Source organism: Patiria miniata, unplaced genomic scaffold (assembly GCF_015706575.1).
Source record: "Patiria miniata isolate m_02_andy unplaced genomic scaffold, ASM1570657v1 HiC_scaffold_3, whole genome shotgun sequence".
Lineage (NCBI taxonomy): Eukaryota > Metazoa > Echinodermata > Asteroidea > Valvatida > Asterinidae > Patiria > Patiria miniata.
In genome coordinates, this window is record NW_024037069.1 from 13,643,140 (window position 1) to 13,665,236 (window position 22,097).

At 40.4% G+C, this 22,097-nt stretch overlaps 2 protein-coding genes across 3 annotated transcripts in view; both read right to left on the reverse strand.

Moving 5' to 3' along the window:
* Position 1: 1 nt before the first annotated feature.
* LOC119737297 (F-box/LRR-repeat protein 18-like) lies at positions 2-10,447 on the reverse strand. 2 transcript variants are annotated; one of them, XM_038211525.1, is made up of 10 exons: positions 10,239-10,447; positions 7,088-7,946; positions 6,333-6,492; positions 5,899-6,070; positions 5,407-5,464; positions 4,267-4,430; positions 2,987-3,235; positions 1,599-1,697; positions 1,060-1,179; positions 2-489 (listed from the first exon to the last, which is right to left on the reverse strand). In XM_038211525.1, the coding sequence occupies exons 1-10, from the start codon at positions 10,439-10,441 to the stop codon at positions 288-290; spliced, it is 2,286 nt and encodes a 761-aa protein (XP_038067453.1). In that variant the 5' UTR covers positions 10,442-10,447; the 3' UTR covers positions 2-287. The 2 variants fall into 2 exon arrangements, with proteins under 2 accessions (XP_038067453.1, XP_038067452.1); XM_038211524.1 differs by lacking the exon at positions 10,239-10,447 and having other exon boundaries at positions 6,333-6,471; positions 7,088-7,962.
* A 1,246-nt stretch (positions 10,448-11,693) lies between these two features.
* LOC119736993 (ATP-binding cassette sub-family C member 8-like) overlaps positions 11,694-22,097 on the reverse strand; it is a 37,058-nt gene continuing 26,654 nt past the window's right edge. The window contains exons 23-32 of the mRNA XM_038211039.1: positions 20,417-20,519; positions 20,021-20,134; positions 19,068-19,179; positions 18,477-18,607; positions 17,947-18,025; positions 17,027-17,135; positions 16,252-16,355; positions 15,352-15,485; positions 15,160-15,222; positions 11,694-14,283 (exon numbers count right to left, since the gene is read on the reverse strand). Of these exons, the coding sequence (XP_038066967.1) occupies positions 14,146-14,283; positions 15,160-15,222; positions 15,352-15,485; positions 16,252-16,355; positions 17,027-17,135; positions 17,947-18,025; positions 18,477-18,607; positions 19,068-19,179; positions 20,021-20,134; positions 20,417-20,519 (1,087 nt within the window). The 3' untranslated portion in view covers positions 11,694-14,145. The remainder of the gene's footprint in view (positions 14,284-15,159; positions 15,223-15,351; positions 15,486-16,251; positions 16,356-17,026; positions 17,136-17,946; positions 18,026-18,476; positions 18,608-19,067; positions 19,180-20,020; positions 20,135-20,416; positions 20,520-22,097) is intronic.

Here is a 22,097-nt window from a genome sequence, read left to right on the forward strand (position 1 = left end):
AATCAGACACACCTAAGATGCAAGACAAACATATCTCCTTATTCATACAGCCAGAGCCAGAATTAGAGCCAGAATTTAGTCAATGACTAAGAATTATTTTTGATGCAAGATACAAACATAGCATAGAGATTAACATGAAGTCGACACCTACATGTTAGGTCAATCGGCAAACAAGGGGCTGATGTCCGGATCTGTGTCTAAAGATTTGGAGCGTGTGATCAGGCTACTGTGAGGAACGTTTTTAACTTGGCCCACATGACTGCATGTGATAACAAAACGTCTCCAGTCTACTCATTGTCCTTCTCAGTGAGACTGGCTTTCCATTCACCCCACGAGGGCGGTGTAACAGCCACCTTGCTACTGAGCATGATGAGTTCCCTGATGTGGATGTCCGGCATGCTTCTCAGGCATTCCTTATGCGAGCCTGAGGTTACATATTCAGGATATTTGCCGATGGCAAGTCGCAATGCTGGCCGACTGTTCCCAAACCTGAAGGACGAGCACAACCAAAATACAAGAAATTAATAATAAATACATCCCCGAAAAACACGGTGCCACACACATACTGGAAACTCTATCCTTGTGGAGTCATTTCTTTGTTCTCGTGTACTAAAGTTTTCGAGTTTGAGAGTGTAGTTTCAAAATGCTCCTATTTTAACCAGAATAAATTTTCTCGGCTGGAATTTGGACTAATATCCCTTACATAAAATACTTCAATTTGCGACAGATCAACAGCCCTTGGAAATTCCTACTTTTTGAGTAAAATCCATATATCTGTTTCGGGATAACCTTGTGGAGATGTATTCACCTATAGAGAGAGCTCTGTGGAGATGGATTCTTTTGTTCCCTGTTATACCCATGTCTCCCCAGGGTACCGTGTACCAGATCATCCACACGCATATTGCCAATTCATAATTTAAGGCATGTGTGTGCCTTAAAAACCTAGGGGTTCCATGCACAAATACCCCCCTCAGTGGTAAGAAAGGGAGAGTTAGGGGAGACCACTGGGTTTTGAGACGGGGGGGGGGGGGGGGGAAAGAAGGCAATCTTAAAGTTTACCTTCTTGTGATATCCTGTTTCAGATGCTTGCAGTCTGTGGCTGTCATTGAGCAGATGAGGCACACTACCATCAACTCAGGACACTTACTGATCATCCTCACCACGTCAACTATGTTCACGCTTTGATTGAAAACAAACATGCATTGAATAATACAATTGATGGTGCCACAATAATGACTGCAAAAACAAACATGCAGAACATTACTGGAGTTGCAGGAATACTTGGGCATAATTTAAGTGTTATTCAATTATGGTCAGTTAAACTTAAGATTATGTAAAATGTTGCAAACTTTGTTTTCCATTTTTAATTTTGAAAATCATTTTTTTATGCTTTTGCTCCTATTTGTCTGAATCACTGAACTTATTACAAATCTTTGGAAAAAATTAGGTTTGGTTTAAAATATTTTTAAAATCATTCTGACCGACTGCAATAGTAGATCTTTCAATGCAGTCACTTTCATTGTCCCAGCATAGGACTTAATTTCAAATCATGGAGAATAATTGAAACAAATGTTCACAATAATCTTTAATGGCCTTACCTTCCATGTTTGGAGATGAGGCAGAGCCTCTTGATGGACTGGCAGCATTGTATGGCCCTGAACAGCGAGGACATGCTATCAATGTTGTCATGCTCCAACCTAGCATGAAAAACAAAACATTCTGGTAACTTGACAGAATCATCCTAAAAGCCTTCTGACAATGGTAGTAGGTCAAGGTTATTGATGTATGTTTACATACTTATACATTTTAACAAAGTTTTACTGTCTTCGTTTTTTTAATTTAAGTAAATCAGGGTTCGACCTTAGCGGTAGCCCCCTAGCCAAATGCGAGTCAATACTGCGGCGGGTTAGTCAAAACCAGTCTCTAAGTAGCCCGCCTGGCAAGTCAAAATTATTGAGATAAGGTATAAAACTTACCCGCAAACATCTCAGCATTTCTTTTTTAAAAAGCCAGTCTTAGAAGAAAAAATATCTGACACTGACGCGCATTTGGCATATTTATGCCATGGCGCAGCTGAAAATTGTTCCGAAATCGCTAGCATATAAATTAAAGGAAGAACATGGACTGGCACTGCTTTTTCATGTAGGTACAAAAAAGCATGAAAAAATACAGGACACTGGCTATTTATGAATGAGCGTGTAGCAATAGCGCCCTCTATTTTACTCTGGCAATTGGCCCAGATGCAGACAGTACTGATACACATACGGCGCTAGTTGAAAACCATGGCCTACGAAGTGTAACCTGGTAGAATTTTACATCATAGAAATGTCATGAAAACAATCGATGGAGAAAGATGAATTCTGTGACTGACTTCACAAAGCCTGATTTTATCTCTCTTTTCTATGTCCGCATTTTCCACTTTTGTGTATTTATTTTGAGGTCATAATGCTGGTACTTGCGCTAATAACGTGTGATCAAACCAGTTGTCATGCTTGTCCATGTGCGGGGGGATACCGCTCAATACCGTTCCTCATGGACAGTGTTGGGGGTAGTTTCTTTTTGTAACTTTTATACGCCCCCACCCCCCAAAAATCTATCTTTTTGAAATAGGGCCAAAAAACGATTTGTGCCAAAAATGTGATATGAATACATTCATCTACTATAATTACCATAACAAAAATATATATATAAAGTTGATTTGAATTATTAACAAATGATTTATTTAAGTTTATTAATAAAATTATTCAATTTGTGTCTGTTTCAATTCACTTCTTTGATAAAGTTATACATGTATGCACATTGAAATGGCCCGTGGCCTAGTTAAGAGTCTGTTTCACCAGTCCCGCTGGCTCCTGAAGAAAAAAGTGAAGGGCGGATCCTGGTAAAGTTACTGACTTACTTCAATAATAAGATTTGTCTAGTGGTTGAACCCAAACAATTACATCATTACAGCACCCTAATTAACTAACAATATAGCCTATAGTACCTCATGTCCTCTAAATGATGAGCGTGTTGCAATGCTTCACACAGGTTGCCAAGGAACTGACACTGTCCCCTTCGTCCTAGATGGGCTATGGATAGGTATCTGAGCTGCTTGCAGTTCTGGGTGATGGGTACCAGGCAATGGCCACGAAGAACCGTTGGCAAGCCAACCAGTACCAAAGAATGGAGGTTGGTCCAGCGGGAGATACACAGGAGTGTGTCTTCAGACACTGCTGAGACAGTCGAGGGAGGACTGAAAAAAAAACACAAAGGAGAAAGATTCAGTGCTGTAGCCAAGCTGAACCACAATTCGCTGGATATCGCACTTCCGAATCAACCTGCTGTGGCCTCGTGGTTAAGGGCACTGGATTCGTGGTCTGCGGGTAAAGCTGCAGGTTGTGGGCTCGAGTCCAGCCTGGGGTCATGGTGCGTGTGCCCTTGGGCAAGGCACTTTGTCACTCATTGCTTCTCTCCACCCAGGAGTAAATGGCTACCTATGAGGGAAGAGATGGTTATTGTGATTGAATTAGCTTCCTTGCGCCTAACAGGCTGCATCGAGCTGTATACTCCCCAGGGAGCTGAGATGGTATTGAGAATGTTTCATGGGCTCAATGAGCAGGAGTAATGATGTAGGGCCTTGAGCACCAGTCCTGGTGGATATGTGCGCTTTATAAATACCCACTATTATTATTATTATTGTTATTAACCCAACCGAACTCAGTTGTTCAGCATCTGCGGAAATCAGGAAACCTTTCTAATTGCTCAACCAAAATAATCAAACCTTGTACCACATATTATTGTATTTTCCTTCAATACGAACAAAGAGAACAAAAGAAAGGAAACAAAAGTCTTCCCACAAGGGCCCCAATGTATGACAATGTTGGAAAAAATCAATGCTGTGAAAATTTCATGAATTTTGGTTTTTAATGATTAAAATAAATACTTGAAAATGGAATATACGTACTAGCCGAAAAGACAAAAATCCAGATTTGTGAACTTACAGTAAAATCTGGATAAGTCAACACATGTTAACTCAAAAGTCAACACATGTTAACTCAAAACCCCTTCTAACTCAAAGTAAAATCTTATTCCCGTCAATTGTTGTTGAATAGAAAATCCATTGGATAACTGAAAACTCTGCTTAACTCGAAATTTGAGCCAATTCCCCTGAGGTTGGACTTATTGAGATTTGAATGTACTTGCAACGGGTCGCCATTAGGTAGGAAATAACAAGATTCAGAAACCCTGCCGTCTGTTGACCATGAAAGGACCGTTCCAACTCACCATGGTGTGTACAGGTTCCTATCCTTCATGTCAAGTTGGAGGTCAGGCATCAAGAGAGACCGACATCCCTGGCCGATGAGCTCCAAGGATTCTAACCCCGGCGTACCGTTGACAATCTGAGCCAAGTTACTGCCGCAGTAGATGCAATTACCACCAATTTGATCCTGAAGCACATCCGGGAACAAGACAAGGTTAATGACTCATTCACAAGGTGGAATTTACGTCTGGGTGATGTAAATCAATATTGGGTTTTGCTTCATCGACGTATAAACACTGCACACTCGGTGTTACCTCCCGAGTGAAAGTTGGAAAAAAAACATGTTGATGAAGGGCAAAAGCCAATATTGATTTATATCACCCAGACGCAAATTCCATCTTATGAATAGTTTAATTGCGGTACCCGCTTCTACATGTACATCAGATTCGAACCAGCCAACCAATCCAGCAAGCTCAGTGGTCGAGTGGTAAGACGTTTGCACTAGAAAGCTGGAGGTCGTAGGTCCCACCTGAGTGATTTTTTTCCAACTTTCACTCAGGAGGTAAAACACTGAGTATACAGTGTTTATAGATCAGTGAAGGGCAAAACCTAATATTGAAGTTAACACAGTAAAGCTGGTCCCATAGTGCAAAAAATTCTATTCAATGTGGTTCGTAAGTGTGACGTCATTTCAACTCAACCATGCATACTGCACACGGTGTAGCATTGGAACATATGGAAGCAGAAGTAGTGCAAAGTTGCGTGTTTAGTCAATGGGCACTAGTAGTCAGTGGTAGGAGTGCATGTATGATGCAGTCACTTGTGAACCAGATTGATTTGGAATACATTTTCTTTGGAATTGTTTTCTGGAAAACTCAATATCATCAAATGTGATGTACAAACGTTTTGCCAATGGGTGCTAGTAATCAGTGGGGTGTGCGCGAAGACAAGTTCTTTTAAAACTTAAACAGGACTGTTATCATAACAAAAACTACTTAGTGAAAGTTGATAATAAGCAGGATAAATTCTTTTCAGAACTTTACCACAAACCGAAACGATACCGATACTCCACCATACAATGCCTACAATCTTATATCATTAATGTGTTGAACGAATGTGCAATGGAAGACAATAGTGGCTCATATAAATGGAAATTATTTTACCTTTCTTGGTTTTCTTCTTTCATAAGCACAATTAACCTCCGCCAGACAGCTATCACACCTACAAAAATACGGGTGACAAAACACTTATATGGTTTCACTGATTGTTTTTGGAAATCTATTTTCAGGGTGCCACACCCAAAAGGCATGTACAATGGAACACCTTTATAACAAGGTCCTTTGGACTTTACAAATAACCTTGTTATAACAGGCACCTTGTATTAACAGTAATGGAAAACAAAGAAAAACACAAGGACTTTGGACCTAAAATTTCCTTGTTATAAGCAGGATGTTGTTATAACAGTGCTCTTCTTATCAGTGTTTGACTGTACATTTTATACCAGCTATCAGCTGTACTACTGTATCGATATCTTTGTATTATTATTATTTTTTTTGTATTAACATCCATGTAGTTTGGCTGTAAGGCCACGAGATGTATGAAATAAAAATCCAATCCAATCCAATCCAATCCAATCCAATCCATACATTATTCACCTGATGTAATTATTGGTCTTGGAACCAACTCGTTGTCGTTTGCTGGAACTGGGGGAACAATAACTCAACCCTGCCTCAGGATTGGTGGGAAGTTGTGATGATGTCATCCACGCTGGCTGTGATTGGCTGCTATCTGACAGGCTACAGATTGGCAACGACAATGACTTCAGACCTAAGCAAAACAGTAATGAAATACTAATAGATGCCTTTGTTCATGTACGGCACACAGAATCCATTAAAAAATAAAACAAGAATTTGTAGGAAGTGCCCCACTTGAACCCAGCCTCAGGACACCAATGCTTGAGATATCAAAAATGACCTTGACCCTGACCTATGGGCTTCAAATCTTGTATGGATAACCTGGGAAAACAATTGCCCCTGGCATTGTAAAAAATCAATTTGAAACCTAACCATCAGTTAGTGCATGTGCTTACCTGTCAGCTTGCCCAGGACAGGCGCAAGCTGATTGGTGGAGCCTGCTTCATGAAAGTGCATGGGGTCATGAAAGTTCAAATTGAAATGTTGCAGTGGAATCTGTTTCTCCACGAGGGCGTCAAAGAACTGCAAATACATCTGTTGAATGAATGAATCCACCTAGATGATGAATCCAACATAAAGAGAATTGTCAACAGGGCAGGAACAAATTTGTCAATATGAATTCAATGCACTTTGCCCCCCCCCCCCCCCCCTGCAGATTTTATTGAAAGATATTTTTTTCCTTAACTATTTCCATAAATGGTTAGAGAGTTCGGACATGCTCCTAAACCATTACAATGCATCGGTATTTTTTAAGAGTGCCCCCATTTGGAATATGGGTACCAGCCCCACCCCGCCCCCATTTTGGCGCGGCTGTGCGAGTGCGGTTACCCCCCCCCCCCCCACATCAAAAGCTGGATACGCCACTGGCTGTGTATGTTAGTGGCTGACCATCAATCATCAGACATAAGTTGTTACATAATGTAATAACTCAGTTTCCCATGATCCTCAAGATGCATTTCTTCTCAATATTATTACAATTTTCGAAACCATGTTTATTAAATATACTGCATTTTCAAAGTTAAGTTAGGGAATAATAAATTTAATTTTTTTTTTAACACAAAAAATGCCCAAATAGGGATATTTTGTTGTCACTGGATGAATTAAAATTGAAATCTTACTTTTTTTCCTGTTAAAAAAACCCAAAACTTACATCTGAGAGATACCGATCGCTATGGTTGAATAAACAGGCGCTGATATTTAAAGTCTTCAAATGGGAGAGCTTGGTCATAAGGGCGAGATGTTCTTTTGTTTGATCACTGCAACGAGTGCGAAGATACAAGTGACGAACAGTCTGTGTGGGTACGGCTGATTTGAAATAACTGAGGGTATATTCGCCACATGTCTTCATAGCATTCATAGCCAGAACCTGTGCACATTCTGCGTAGGAATTGAAAAAACAAAAGCTCCAGTTCCAGGAATCACAACACAGTGGACACATGCATTCCATTGGGTCAAAACCGCGGTGCGTATACATCTTTGGGCGGAGAGTTTGAATCTCTTGGCCAACATACAAGTAGGCCAGCTGGCGTCCGAATCTGAGTTCACAGAGCAGGTCACTGTCACACCTACAGAAGAGGTGGCCACGGGACTCTGATGCTAAATGAATCGCGCTAACACTGAAAGCCTTCAAGCCCTCACATGACTCGAAAATGGAACACTCAATGCAAGTCTTGACGAGGACGTTTATCTCACTGAGTTGGGACCAGGTTGCCAAGGCCTTCTTGCTGAAATCGGAGAAATGCATCGTCCAGCGATGCTCAAAGGACAGACTGGAGAGAGTCTTGGCGCTGGATAATATCTTCATCAGCATCTTCAAGGAGATGGCTGTCCCTTGTATATCCAGACGATCTAAATTTGGCATGTCCAGATTGAGTCTTCCGAACTGAGTACACGTCAACCAGTAGCAATGCGAGATGTTCAAAGTTTGTATTTGAGTTCCTTTGATGTTACGTCGCAGTACAGAAAGTATGTGAGGGGTAACAGCATAGCATTTATGCAGGTCAACGTGTCTGCTCCATAAATCAAGAAAGAAAAAACACACTCAATTTTAATGTCTTATTGTACATTTGTAGGTCATAACATTCAATTGCTATCTTAATATACATGAAAATGAGTTGAAATTTCAGGGCAATCGTGTATCTACGGGCCCAGTTCCTATAAGGGAACAAAACCCACTTTTAAATTATTTGACCTACATGTACCAAAAAAGAACATGCAGGTATGTCACTGATAAAGGGCAGGGTTTTGAATTTTTGAGGGAAATTTAGGGGCAATGATGATGACGCAACACGAAAATAAAGATGGCGATTACCGCACGATGTACCATGGACGTGCAAGGCAAAATGAATCGCACAGCATCAACTGCAAACTGCGCAGGAAAATCGTAATTTCTACCCAAGAATACCCCAGAACTATGGCTACTCCGCGTAGCTAAGCCTCATAAACAACATCAAAACAAAATTGTTGACTACTACGAAACGACCTCTTAAGTACAAAAATGTCATGTATCCAAATGTACATCCAAATGTCTGCTGCACAGTTTGCCCCTAATCTCCGTATGGTACTTATTGACATACTCACGTGTAATGCACCCAAACATCCTGGGTGGATTCTGTGCCGATATTTGAAAAAAAAGATGAAAAAAAATCTGCGTTCCATACTGAGCAACATGAAGAAGATACATGCTGATGAAGATTGCTTGCGATTGACTTGTGCGCGCCCGCATGGCAAGCATCAGATTGGCCAATCAAAGTGCTTCTTGATTGAGCTACGCAGAGCAGCCATAGTTAGCCCTGGTCTGAGGTGCCCAAAAAAATGCTCAAAAATTACAAAAAGGTGTCATTATGCGGAGAGAAGTCTGCTGTAGGTTGAAAAGGTAATTATTGAGTAATAAAAATGCCCTTGACTCTAAATTTATAGAACTATACAGGGGCCCTACACCATAGTGGTGTTCCCTAACGTGGTGCACTTTGACGTTTCTCCCGACTTTCCTAATGCCAAACCTCTTCGTAGAAAAACTTCAAATTCATTCGGTTGAATACTGGTACTATTGCCTTAATAATGCTTGCTGTTGAACCTTTGTGAACAATTTAAGTGTCATGAAATTAAGTCTAAATTAAGAAAAGGTGGCATCCAGAAATTGGGCACAAATTCGGCCGACTGTTTCTTAACGTCAGAACGTGGCGCACTTGAAAAAATCTCGGAAAATTCATTCCAAATTAACAATTTAAGAATTTTTGTAAAGTTGATAAATTCTGATAAATCATTATTACCTCAACAACAAGTTTAATTTGACAGCAAATTATTTTCTTATTTTTGGGCGGATTTTAAAAGGGTTCATTGTGCACTTTGAAAAAAAAAGGAAAATCACACCAAAATTGCAAAAACAAAATAAAATTTCCCTAGAACTTTGTCGCGGGTACTACGTAAACTCAAGATTTATGAACGGGAATGTTTATTAGATGTCCAAATTTCACTGGTTGTGAAATTTGAGGTAACAATGTTGCTCAAACAAGTAACAACTAGGGCCTACTACTTTACTATAGTATAATCAAAGTGGGCCATAAAAAAAAAAGAACGAGGCCGATGGCCAATTTTGGGAATGTCAGACAAGTCGACCGTTGAGACAACTCGACTCGGGACAAGTCGACCGTTGAGACAACTCGACCGTTGAGACAGGTCGACCGTTGAGACAACTCGACTCGGGACAACTCGACCGTTGAGACTGCTCGACTTAATGGAAATTAATACACGTGGATCAGAGAAAGTTGCACAAATCTGTGGCAAGACCGATCACGGGTGCGGCGCGGGCATACTCGATGTACAGAGGGCGTCGCGTCGGGCAGGTGCGCCCCGCCCGCCCGCGAGGACCGGGCCCGTCACGCGGGCACGTCGACCGGCGCGGCAAACGGTCGCACAGGCCCGGCACAATCGATGTCACCGTGCACGGTACGGCCACGTTGACCGGGGATGCGCGCACGTGGCCTTGAAAAAAACGAACGATGTGCACGGACAATCACGCTGCGCTATATCGGCTCTGTCATATGCAAAAAAAAACAACTCATGTGTCATCACTCCCAAACGGCGATCAGCCGCCGTCAAAATCCCCGGTACTTTCCCCGAAACTACAATGCAGGCCCAAAACATGCGAGGCGACTTGTCTCAACGGTCGACTTGTCTTTCCATTTATCGCACATACGGTCGAGTTGTCTCAACGGTCGAGTTGTCTCAACGGTCGACTTGTCCCGAGTCGAGTTGTCTCAACGGTCGACTTGTCTGACCCCCAATTTTGGTGCACTTGCCTCAGAAGTGATGATTCCACACAAATCTCTTTTAGTCTGTGATTCACCTCACACATTGAAATTAAATCAATCGTTGGAAGGAACTCCAACACTTTCAGTAATATTTCATTTGGAATGAGGTCCAAATAACAGCTTTGCGTTTCGTTATCCATGTTATCCGGCACGCGTATTTCATCCCAGTCTTGCTCCATGGAGGCAGCCATCTTAAACAGCGCCCTCAAGCGGCCGCGTTACAGTTGGCGATTTACTTAAACATCGGTTGTTCCGCCTAGGTATCCCCCCCCCCCCCCCCCCCCCCTTTCCGGCCCCAGAACAAATTGTTGGGGGTATTAATATTCCAGAAAGTTTGTCTTAAACATTCGTGTTGTGTTGTGTGATTAGAGTATTTGGGGCCAGAGTCCGCAGCTAGCTAGGGCCTAAACATCTCCAGAGAGCCACACTGAAATGAACTCACGGTTTAGAAAACCCACTGGACTGCAATGCTATTGGTTTGAAGTTATAAGACTTTTCCATTATGAGAATGGGGATGAATATTTGAGGATGGAAGTCATAGAGCTGTCAAAGAACATGATGGAAGTACATCTTTTCAATGTAAGTGTTTGTACTAACAAATGATCTGAATGTGTCCTTTTAATAAACAATGTATGAATAGTAATCGTCTGAGTTAGGACACCTCCCTTTTTTATAACTTATTCCGTTCAAAAATGACTTTCGCATCATTATGACTGTCAAATTTTCCAAAATTGCTTTTGCAGCCAGGGCCAAGCAGAACTTTTTATTTTGATTAACTCTGGGTTTTTGCAATTTGTACAAATAATGTGACTTCCTACCTGTTTTTATCACCAAGAGCCGTGAAAGACACAGCAGTACAGGCGCAGTGATGATTGTAGGGCCTACCCCATAATTTCCTAAATGAAAACCCTGCCCTCTTTCTACAAAATAAAAGTCGGTAACAACTAAAACATTGTTAAGTTACTTATCCCGCTGGCAGGTAAGTCCCAAGACATAAAATGTCTTTTCATTTACGGGGTCCTAAACTGCCACTTTTACTGTTTGAATAAAATTGAACTAGAACCAAAGTACAAAAGATGTAATTGTAATGAAATTTAAGCAAAGTAAGGAATTGGGGAGGAAAAAAGGCTGGGGGGGGGGGGGTAGACAGATTGTCATCAACAATACTAGGGTTTACTAGGGTTTGTCTTAACAATGGGATATGATCCTAACAAGACTATTCTCGCATAATAAGATTTTACGATTGGGTGAAGATACAATAAGATAAAGGTCCAAGTCAAGCAGAAACTATGAGTTCAGCACATTATTACTGACTCAGTCGGTCACTCAGCACCTCAGTTGGTCAATGCTCAGTTGATCAGGGACTCAGTCAGTCAGCGACTCAGTCGGGGACCGAGTTGCAAAAGAAGTTCATTTAAACAAGTTAAGAACTACGACACTGCATTTTAGTTCGATGTTAGCATCTTTTATTTCGTTGCTATGCCTATATTTAATTTTTAACAAAAAATCCAATATTTACCTAATCCTCCACAAAAATTGACGAAATGCAATGTCCTACAAGAAAAGCATATTGCTGAGCAAATGAAGCATGCGTAGCTAAATTAAGCAATAAATACCATATTGTATTTTGCCTTGTAAACAAATGGCTAAATTACCGCTACTGTACCGCTGCTGTAAATGGAGTTGTACAAAAATTTTGTTCAAAATGGGCAAATTATTCTGTATTGTGTCAAGAGTAATCCCTTTTGTTTAAGTTGTCATTGATTGGATCTGTATCCTTAGCCAGTACTGTATTTATTTTGTCAATGGATGAGAGCTGATTGAAGAGCAATAAAATGTTATCCCCAGAATAAAAAAAAAAAAAAAAAAAAAAAAAAAAAATCAATGAGTGGTCAGATTGACCGGAATCCAGGTTCTATTTGGCGTGACACTTTTCAGGGTCAAAATTGACACGACTCAGGGTCAACATTTACATTATTCAGGGTCAAAATTGACACTATTCGTTGTCAAATGGACTCTATTCAGAGTCAAATTGACACTTCCCTGACTCATTTTCATGGTCATTTTGACCTGGAAACATTGGCAAGGCGTCATTTTGACCCAGTAAAATGTCAATTTTGACCCTGAAAAGTGTCAGGCCTGAAGTATAAACGGATTCCAGGTCAATTCTGACCATGAAAAAAAAAAAAAAAAAAAAAAAAGTTATGTTTTAGGAAATGACATTTAAAAATCTTGCTGTTGTGTTACAGCGAACGAACATTTAATTCATAAATAGGGGAAAAAAATGTGTTTTAAAAATCGTTTCATTGAACAAAAACAACTGGGGAAAAGGAATAATTTAGCAGGTTATGGTTCACCTGAAAACAACCAAATCGACCAAATACTTTTGAAAAATGGCAATTTTCGACTTAATGCTCATTTAGATGACAGGTAACATACTGTTCCTTTGCAGATTGCCGTCTCCTGTCTTTCACAACATTTTTTTAACTCAACAATTTAGAACTGAAAGTGTTGCTTCAAAAGCTGTGTAAATAACAAATTCCAATTTAAACATGGTTAGTGTGTCAATTTTTCCAATTAATGGTTTCACCAAAATAGCTAAATAATATTTAATTTAACAAATTGTACGAAAAGTATGTGTACAAAAATATACAAGGTTAACAAACATTTTCTTCTCCATAAGTACAAAAATAAATGCACCTTAAAACAAAAACACAAAACGATAGTTATTTTACCCATTATTTGATTACCTTTCTATGGTAATTTCTAAATTATAATTAAACAAAACTAAAACATCTTTCTATAATTCCAAACACCAAACTCATGGAGATGTACCTGTAGATTCACTCTCTAATGAGTTTCTAACATAATTTACGATAGAAAAATAGATTTGAAAAATGTATATGCTGTCTATATGCTACTGTTACACTCCTAACATTTCCAGACACTCTGGTTAATCTAATCAAAATCCACCAAAATATACAAACAATTATAAAGTAAATGAATTACAAATCTTCAAATTATCGTTTCAACTATAAGACGTTTCCATTCTACCAATGAAAACACCTTGTGGAAACATTGTGTCCTGCATTGTGGGTCAGTTGATTTTCCAAAATAGGTTGGTGGTTCCACATCCCCCCTTTTTGAAAACCCGAGTACAACCCTTAATGTTTGGATCCCATATGTAAAAGAAAGTAACAAAGTTATCAGTAAGGCCAAATAAAAAAAAAACATGTTAAGCGTCCCCGCCCGCTTCCTTTTCGGAGGCCGCCTCTTCTTTTTTTTTGTATTGAAAGCAAAAAATGATAAATTTAATGATCTCTTTCAGAAAAAAGTTATACCTTTAGACTTTAAAAGCAGGTATGTCATTTCCCGAGTCCAAGTGACGGCCATTAAAAAAAAAAGCTGGTGGCCATCTTGAAAAATAGCCCGGCCAGTAATTTTGGAAAATGGGTCGGGCGGCCATTTTGGGAAAAAAAGAAGGGCCTCCTCCAGTTCCCCAGTTCCAACAAGCAGAGCCTTTCAAGGTAGATCGGTAGAAAAGAACAACACAACGCAAGCCTAGTAAAGCTGATCACAGAGTTTACTAAGTTCTATTCAATTTAGGGAAATGCAAACTCCACTTTTGCCGTTCAATGGAGATTTAACTTATTGCCTATACATGTATCATGAAAATACACAAAGCAAGCACCAGACTATAATACACAAGTGGTATAGGATTCTACATGATATACATGAATAGGCAAGCCTCATGACCTTTGGTCAGGGATATAGGTAACTAGTCTAAAGTGACAGTCAGTCAGTTAGCGAGATAGGGACAAAGAGGGCGCTAGACTTGCCCTCTGGGAACCATCAAATTTCACCAGACTGGGGTATGAACCCTGACCTTGTCTTTTCATGTACCCGCTTTGACCATGGATGCAAACATACTGTCCTCCTTGGCCAGAAGATTCTCCGGTGTGTCAAACTCAGCTACTCTGCCTTCGCTTAAGACTAATATGCGGTCTGAGTCCAGGATGGTTTGAACACGGTGCTGAAAAAATGAAAGAAAATAAATGGTTACTTCCAAAGTTACCGAGTCTCAAAGACTTTATATTCAAATTCAAAATGTCACAACCGAGCTATGAACAACTATCCGCTCCGTTCACAAGTACCCCCTCATCGGCAAAGAAAACACAGTTGGGGGTGACTGAACGACGCCATCTTGCCTGACCGCAGTTCATTTGCCGCGAAGCGCGGCCACTGCATGGTACATGTATATCCCCTGGTGTACGTATGCGTCACACACAAGAAACAGTGCGCGTCAACCAGCGAAATGTTCCGTCCATGGGACATCGTTGCTAGGTAAAAGTGCGCCCTCTTTATCGGCGCACTGAGCCCGTACTTCCAAAATGTCACTTTTACACTTCACATTATTAAAGGATGTGACTTTGTGTTTAATTTTGTAAATGCTTAGCAAATATTTTAAGAACAGTATAACGTTTTAGCTATTTCACAAGGGTGGCGCCTGCCCATTTTGTCTGAATTAATATAAGCATGATTGTTGACATGTTAATAATCAACAATGACTGACGTGAACCTCAAATGTAGTCAAGTACTGCAGTGATTCTAAGGTTTGAAAACATTGTTCATTATTTGTGCTATGTATGTTTAACTCAATTCGGGTTTCGTTTCAACGTTTGGGAAAATTCGTAGACGGGTTTAATTTTGTTGTTGTTCTTTTCAACATTTAAATGTGTCAACGTCACATTCTTCCTTCACAGCCTATTTTGTGTGAACTATCAGTACTTTGTTTACAGACAATCCCACAAAAAAACTGTTTTAAATTTACAAAAAATGCCAACTTGGGCGTTATAGCCTGGATAATAGGATGAAGATGAAGCAATCTATAAGTTCAGCATATACTTACAGCTATGGTGAGAACAGTGCGATCTTCAAAAGCTGTGGCCACAACCTGCTGCAGAATTTTATCCTGTAACAGACATATTTAAAAAAAAATTCTTTCTTTAGGGGTTCAAATGTTCAAAATACAAGCATTTGTTAGAAATATCTTTTTTTTCAAATTGAGAATCAATAAAGATCACTTGGTGGAGGAACTCACGGTTTCCAAGTCGATGGAGGCGGTTGCCTCATCCATGACCAGGATGCGAGTCTTCCTCAAGAAGGCACGAGCCAAGCAAAACAGCTGCCTCTGACCCACGCTGAAATTCTCACCTCCCTCCGTTACCATGGCGTCTGTTGGCCAGAAGAAAAACAGACTTAAGAAAGGGTTTTGTTCCGGTTTATCAAACGGGGCGGGTAGGAGACTGCAGGTCCTGGGTCAGTGGTATGCATGGATGACAGAGTGCCTGCAAAACAAGCTGTGGAAGACGCTTCACTCAGGGATGTACCCCTGGGCTGGAGGAGACCCAGAGGAAAGCAGCAGTCGACCTTGACGTCCTGAGACTCCAGTGTCCAGCCCCTCGAAGAACTACTAGAACTTGCGCAGGAAAGCTTTTAGCCATTTAGTTGCAACGGTCACCTGATGGTCTTGCGGAAATTGGTTGTTGCTGTTGTTGTTGTTATGGGTAGTATTGGGGCAAGGGTGTTACTTTTTTTTTTAATATTGCAAGATCTCTCTACATTTAGACTTCATTTTTTTTTCGCTTGGAATTTCAGCAATTCCTAGTTAACAAGCTACAAGTTCTCAACTGGGGGACATTTTCACTCCTCTTATTAGTCTTTGCATAAGGTAAAAAAGTCTAGGCTTGACTGCTCAAAGTCATAGTTTAGGACACAATTTATACTCAGTCAGTGAGTCAGTCAGTCAGTTGTTTGTTAGGACAGTCAGTCAGTCACTCGGTAGGACAAAAGACTGTCACTTCACCAAACTACAACAAATAGACATCAGATGGAGGCACAGAAATGGGGATAGTTGTGGGGGCAGGGAGTAGACACAGGGGGAAGGGGTGGGGGAGGGTGGGGGAAGGGGTGGGGGAAGGTGGGGTGTGAATGGGCTTACTCAGTCCCAGGTCCAGTTCAGACACTGTCTCCCTCAGCTGAGCAATCTCCAAGGCTTCCCATAATGCTCTATCGTCGTGCTCATTCCTAGCATCAAGGTTGAATCTAGATAATTGTCAACAAAATTTTGTTTACTTTATGAAAATGTCAATAATTTGTTAAAGGGAATATACAACATTTGCAAACATCGAAAAATAAAACTACCAAGTTTTTGCGAAATACCTTAATAGGATGTTGGTAAATGACAGTCTAAAGCATCCTGTAAAATTATGGCACCTGGTGTGAAGTCTTTTCAAGAATATGGTATTTTTGTAAAAAGTTCCAGCGGTGGTCGGCCGACCACCGTTGGAAAAACGTAACTATTTTTCAACTACTGCTCAAAATTTGCCATTAATTCAGTCCAAATTTTGTTTGCTATTGGTTACATGTTCATGAACGGGTGCAGGCCAGCTAGACTGGTACCCTTACCTTACAATTTTCCGGCATCTGTAAATTGATCCATTTTATATTTAGTGGAGTCAGGGAACCAGACTACTTGAACAGTTTTGTTTTTCTTGGTTTTTCCAGCATTTTCGAACACAAAACTTCAAACATGCGAGTGTAACAATATTTGATCTTTTATGCTCGCCCCTCAAATATTTCATTTCTGAAAATTACAGCAAAAGCCAATGATGTATATTCCCTTTAACTGAGAGAAATATCAGTTTTGTGGAAAATTCAGAGGGCTTGTATTCCAACTTTTTCCAAGTCTTTTTTGGTCAAAGTTCATGGCTAACCTAATGGTTCCCGTAAAGAGTACAGGATCCTGTGGGATGATTGCCAGACGACTTCTCAGCTGTAGCAGGGGAAGACTGGCAATGTCAATGTTATCGACAAATACACTGCCTGGGGGAAGACGAGGAAGAAAGATCACAAGTTAAATAAAAGTTAAACATACGCTCTTGTCAGACACGCATTGCAGAGTTGCGGCAACTCAGGTCCATCCAAATAGAACTTGGGTTTCAGATCAGGGAGGGTTATGAATTAATTAATTGTCTAGACCCTAGAGTCATATTCTGAATAACTGCAACAGTTGACCTTTGATGCACTAACCAAGGCCCAATATAATAGGGCTGCGTAACAGTTAGCAGAAAAAATGCTAACTATAGCAGAAAATCATAATGCTGCATAAGCACTATTTCATGGCAGGGATGTGCTAATGGTTGTGCGCACATGAACATTTCTATTGTTACGTCACATTATTGCTTAACGGTCTCTATGAAATGGAAGCAGCGCTGTGAAATTGGGCGCTGTTTATAACATCACATTTGTAACTTCTCCAATGCCCTACTATCGCAATTCATAAACACCTTTTCAGTCAAAAACCATAGAAGTCCAAAAGGTCGACAAACTTCCAAGATATTTTTCTACCATTTTACTTTATTTATAGTCGAGTCATTTCTACGGTACTTACTACGTGTGTGGTTTACTCAACATTTTCTTATATGGGGATCATTTCTGTGATTCTCAAGCAATCGGCTGTAGCCAGCAGCTACAGTTCAAACTGTGTCCATGTGGCATGGGTCTTGGTGTCTTGTGACCCATTTGGGACAGTGTTAAAATGACGGTTTTAAACCAGCCGTGCGACAGTCTCTCGACCAATAGGTATAGGTGCACTGTATTTATGAACAACGAATGAGATTAATTTGATCTGTACCTTGGAATGTTTGTATGATTCTGAATAGAGCCAGCAGGAGGGAGGATTTACCGCTTCCTGTCCGACCGCAGATTCCAATCTAGAAAAGAAAAAGGAATAGATGCTTATATATAGTAGAACGTCGCTATAGCGAATAAAAATATTCGTTATAGCGATTTTTGGCTGGCGGCACGACACTCTAAGTTGACAGGATGTGTCCGTACACATGTACATATATGTATGTTTCCTTCCATTCAATGGGAAATAACGCAACGGTGGCGCTCAAAATGGGCTTTCATTGAATTTCATTAATTGACTAAATTCAGAAATGTTCGGTATAATTGTACATAAAACTTGGGAGCCAACGGCTGATGATTGCTATAGTGGAATATTTGGCAAAGAGATGTTTGTTATAGCGCATTCTAGTTATTTTAATAAATGTTTTTGGAAGACCTAATGAATTCCTTGCTTTGACGACAATACCTATATTGCTTCTCAGAACGATTTGAATCTTTCAATTCTGAAAGAGAAAGTAATGCCACACTGAATACCTTTTCTCCTGGCATGATGTGAATGCTGATGCTACGCAGCACTGGATCCAACTCAGTGTCGTAGCGAGCTGAAACATCTTCAAACGTAATCACGCCATTACTGGGCCAGTTGGCAGGAGCAGACACTGTACCTGATTGGACAACAAAGGAATATCATATCAGAGGGTATACATCCTAACTCAGTATTGTAGTCAGAGTACCTGCGATGGATCACAAGTGTATCATAAGTCCGGTCACGAGAAATGCACAAGTCAATTCACAAGTCCATCCAGTAACAATAAGGAATGACAAAGTGATGTCTTTGTCACATAAGCAGGAGGTCTCGGGTTCGAGTCCCACCCGAGTAAGTTGTAATTTTTTTCTCGGAATTTGGGACAACTCGAGATAACTTTAAGTATACAGTGTGTATATATGTCGATGAAGGGCAAAATCCTAACATTGAGTCTTTGTCACATTTTATTGCAATATTTGTGACTTAGGACTGTTTGTGATCAATTTGTGATGACAACAACTTTTGCAAATTTTAAATGTAACTTAAACTGAAACAAGGTAATCACGATGAAAATTCACTGAAAACAGTGGGACAAAAACCTTCATATTTTTCTGTGTCGATATTCTTGTAGTAGTCCACTCTCTCAATAGAATTCAGTTGCATCTCCATGTTGGCTGATGAGCGAATCATCCAATTCAGTTGGTTGGACGCCTGCAAATGGAAATATAAATAAAAGTATAGCCTAATCCTTGAAAAAAGTTGTCAGCTCTCACAGACTGACGGGAACCCTCTGTTGGTGCCAGATGTAGGATTTTTCAGGGGAAGTGAAGCCGGCCTACTCACTCGAGCTAAGGAAAGACACACAACATGGGAAGTGTTTACTCCCCCCCCCCCCAAAAAAAAGGACATATAGCTGTACAATCACTGCCCTCACCAAAAGTTGTATATAAACAAGTCACTGAATTATTTTTTAATTCAAGTCGAATTGAGCCATAAAGTGAAGAAGTTTGAGTCAAATCACAAAGTGTGCTTGAGTCGAGTCAATATGAGTCACATTCTTGCCACATGAGTCATTTATATTTTAACGACACCTTATTGAGTATCACAAACTAAGATGGTTAGGTTTCAGCACTTGTTTTTAATTTCTGTCAACCTGCCAATCTAGCTTAAGCCTTGCAAACAAACTCCAATATAACTTCACCTGAATTGGTATTGTTGAAGTAGCCGCCGCCGCAACTGTTAACTCACGTTTTCAAGGATCATGTGCTGATGAGCCGTTGATTCAAGTCAAGTCCAGTCTATATTACCAAGAGACTCAAATCAACTGACTTTGTTTGCAGTGACTCATGGTGAGTCATTTGTCCATAATGACTCAAATCAAGTAGAGTCACCACAAATTGTGATAGGACTCTAAATGAGTCAAGTCATTAAAACTCTGGCTGGCTTCACCTTATCACTGGCCCATCAAGTGGTAAACAAAATACATCCCATATTGCAACAATGACTGGTATTTTTTTTTTGGTGAGATATTCTATGTATCTACTGGTCTTACATTGAGAGCGTAAGCGATTGCGAGTCCCACTAAGCTTGGTAGCAGCACGCCGTCCATGGCTGAGATGACTGTCGACAAGCCAGCAATCAACACTATGAAACCCCCTATCACTTCCTGTATGAACAAAATCATACCAAGAATGTGAAGAGGAAGGATTGTAAGAGTGGATCCAAGGGGGTCCCCCCCCCAAAAAAAAAATCTTAGACATCTTGAAAATCTTAGACATAAACACCCCAGCCAAGCCCTTTCAAAATTCCTGGATTTGGAATCAACTCTGCTGATAAAGTTCTACTCAACAGAGAGAGAAAAAATTTTGGTTCAAAAGTGGAAAGTCTGTGAAAACTTCAGTAACTTCTAAAGACTTCATCAGAGATCACATTACTTGATTGGTCTTACCAGTCTGGCACCCAACCACCTATTGCTGGTATTCATATATATGAACATGACATTGTTCAGCTCCATCTTTCTGATCAGGTCATCACGGAAATGCTCTTGTTGCCTAAAGGTACACATGAAAAGAAAAGTAAACGTCATGGTGAAATACAGTGAAAAATATAGAAAACGTCCACCACAAAATTGCTCCAAACACATTTCAAAATAATCACCAAATGAACCAATGTTTAGTGCGGTCCCTATGATTCTTTATACAAATATTGAGTGGCTCAGAGTGGAATGGGAGGCATATTATCCCAAGGAAAAATCTGGACTATTCTACTTCACAAGGCGAAGAAATGGAAAAGTCCAGATTTTACCGAGTGATAACATTCCTCCCATTTTACAATTTCAAGCCACTCAATATTTGTTTTATATAACTGACATATAGATCCTTGTCATTTGATTATTTGAACTTCTATTTCAATACAAAATTGGTGGGAAATGTATTTCACTCTTCCAAACCACCCCTTCACGAAATGTTTGAACCCAACTCTGTAGCTACTGGCTCTTTGGAACAATACGCGCTACGTGCAACGCTGAACACGCACACCAGCATGCATTTGCACACAAATACTGCATCATGGAACAAGACTGATCCTAACTGTTAAATACCGTAATTTTCGGAATATAAGCCGCGCGGCGTATAAGCCGCAGCACGCAAAAATCTGCAAATTAAGATTTGAAGTCGGCGTATAAGCCGCACCGGCGTATAATCCGCACCGACGGCAGCGGTTTCAATTTTGTAAGGCCTCCAAATTCTAGCCAAAATGCTCTGAATCAGTTCCATTTACACTACAGAAGCTATAAATAGGGCCACAAAAGTCGTATCATTTCATTTACAATCGGTACTCTCACAAACGAATGTGGAAAATGATGATGAGACATAAACACCGGGAATTGCTGCCGGCTGCCCCGTCCGGTCCCCGGCCGTAAAAGTTAATACATCGCCCGGCGCGGCAGCCTGCGCCGCGCCGGCCTGTGACAACATTTTCCTGCAGCACGTGAGAGATGCAACCCACCGTGATTTTCCCCCATTGCGTGTGTTGTCTGACTGGAGCGCTACGTACAAATCTTGCTTTGTGGCAACAGATGCTGATTTGTTTTGTCCTAAAAATATACAGGTCCGTTTTTATCTCAAACTTATCAAATTTTTGTGATTACTAACGAGCAGTATTCAAGTTTCAATCGTAACTTTCTTCGAAAATTGTCAAAACGATGCTGCCATTTTCATGGACGAATCCATTAATTGTGTAAGGGGTGATGTAGTCCCTGTTTTGAGGTTTACATCGTTTCTTGAATACATTTCAAGTACAAAAATTATATTGTGACGTTGAACAACTGATTATCGAATAAAGAAATGTTTCGGACACCATAAAAAGTATTAGTCGTTTTTTTTTTTTTTTTAAACAGCGGAAATGTTGGTAATTATTGTTTCCAAGATAGTACACCCCTACATTACCTCAAATGGTGTGGTCCGCTGGGGAAAGCATGCTGCATGCATGCAGCAGCACTAGAATCACGTACGGCTTGTTGCAAGCGTCGATATCGAAGACAGCTTTCACCGTACTTTTTACCGCTCGGCACCTTTACGTGGCACGTGGTTTCAGTTCGTTAATGACTTTCTTAATTGATAATTCATTTC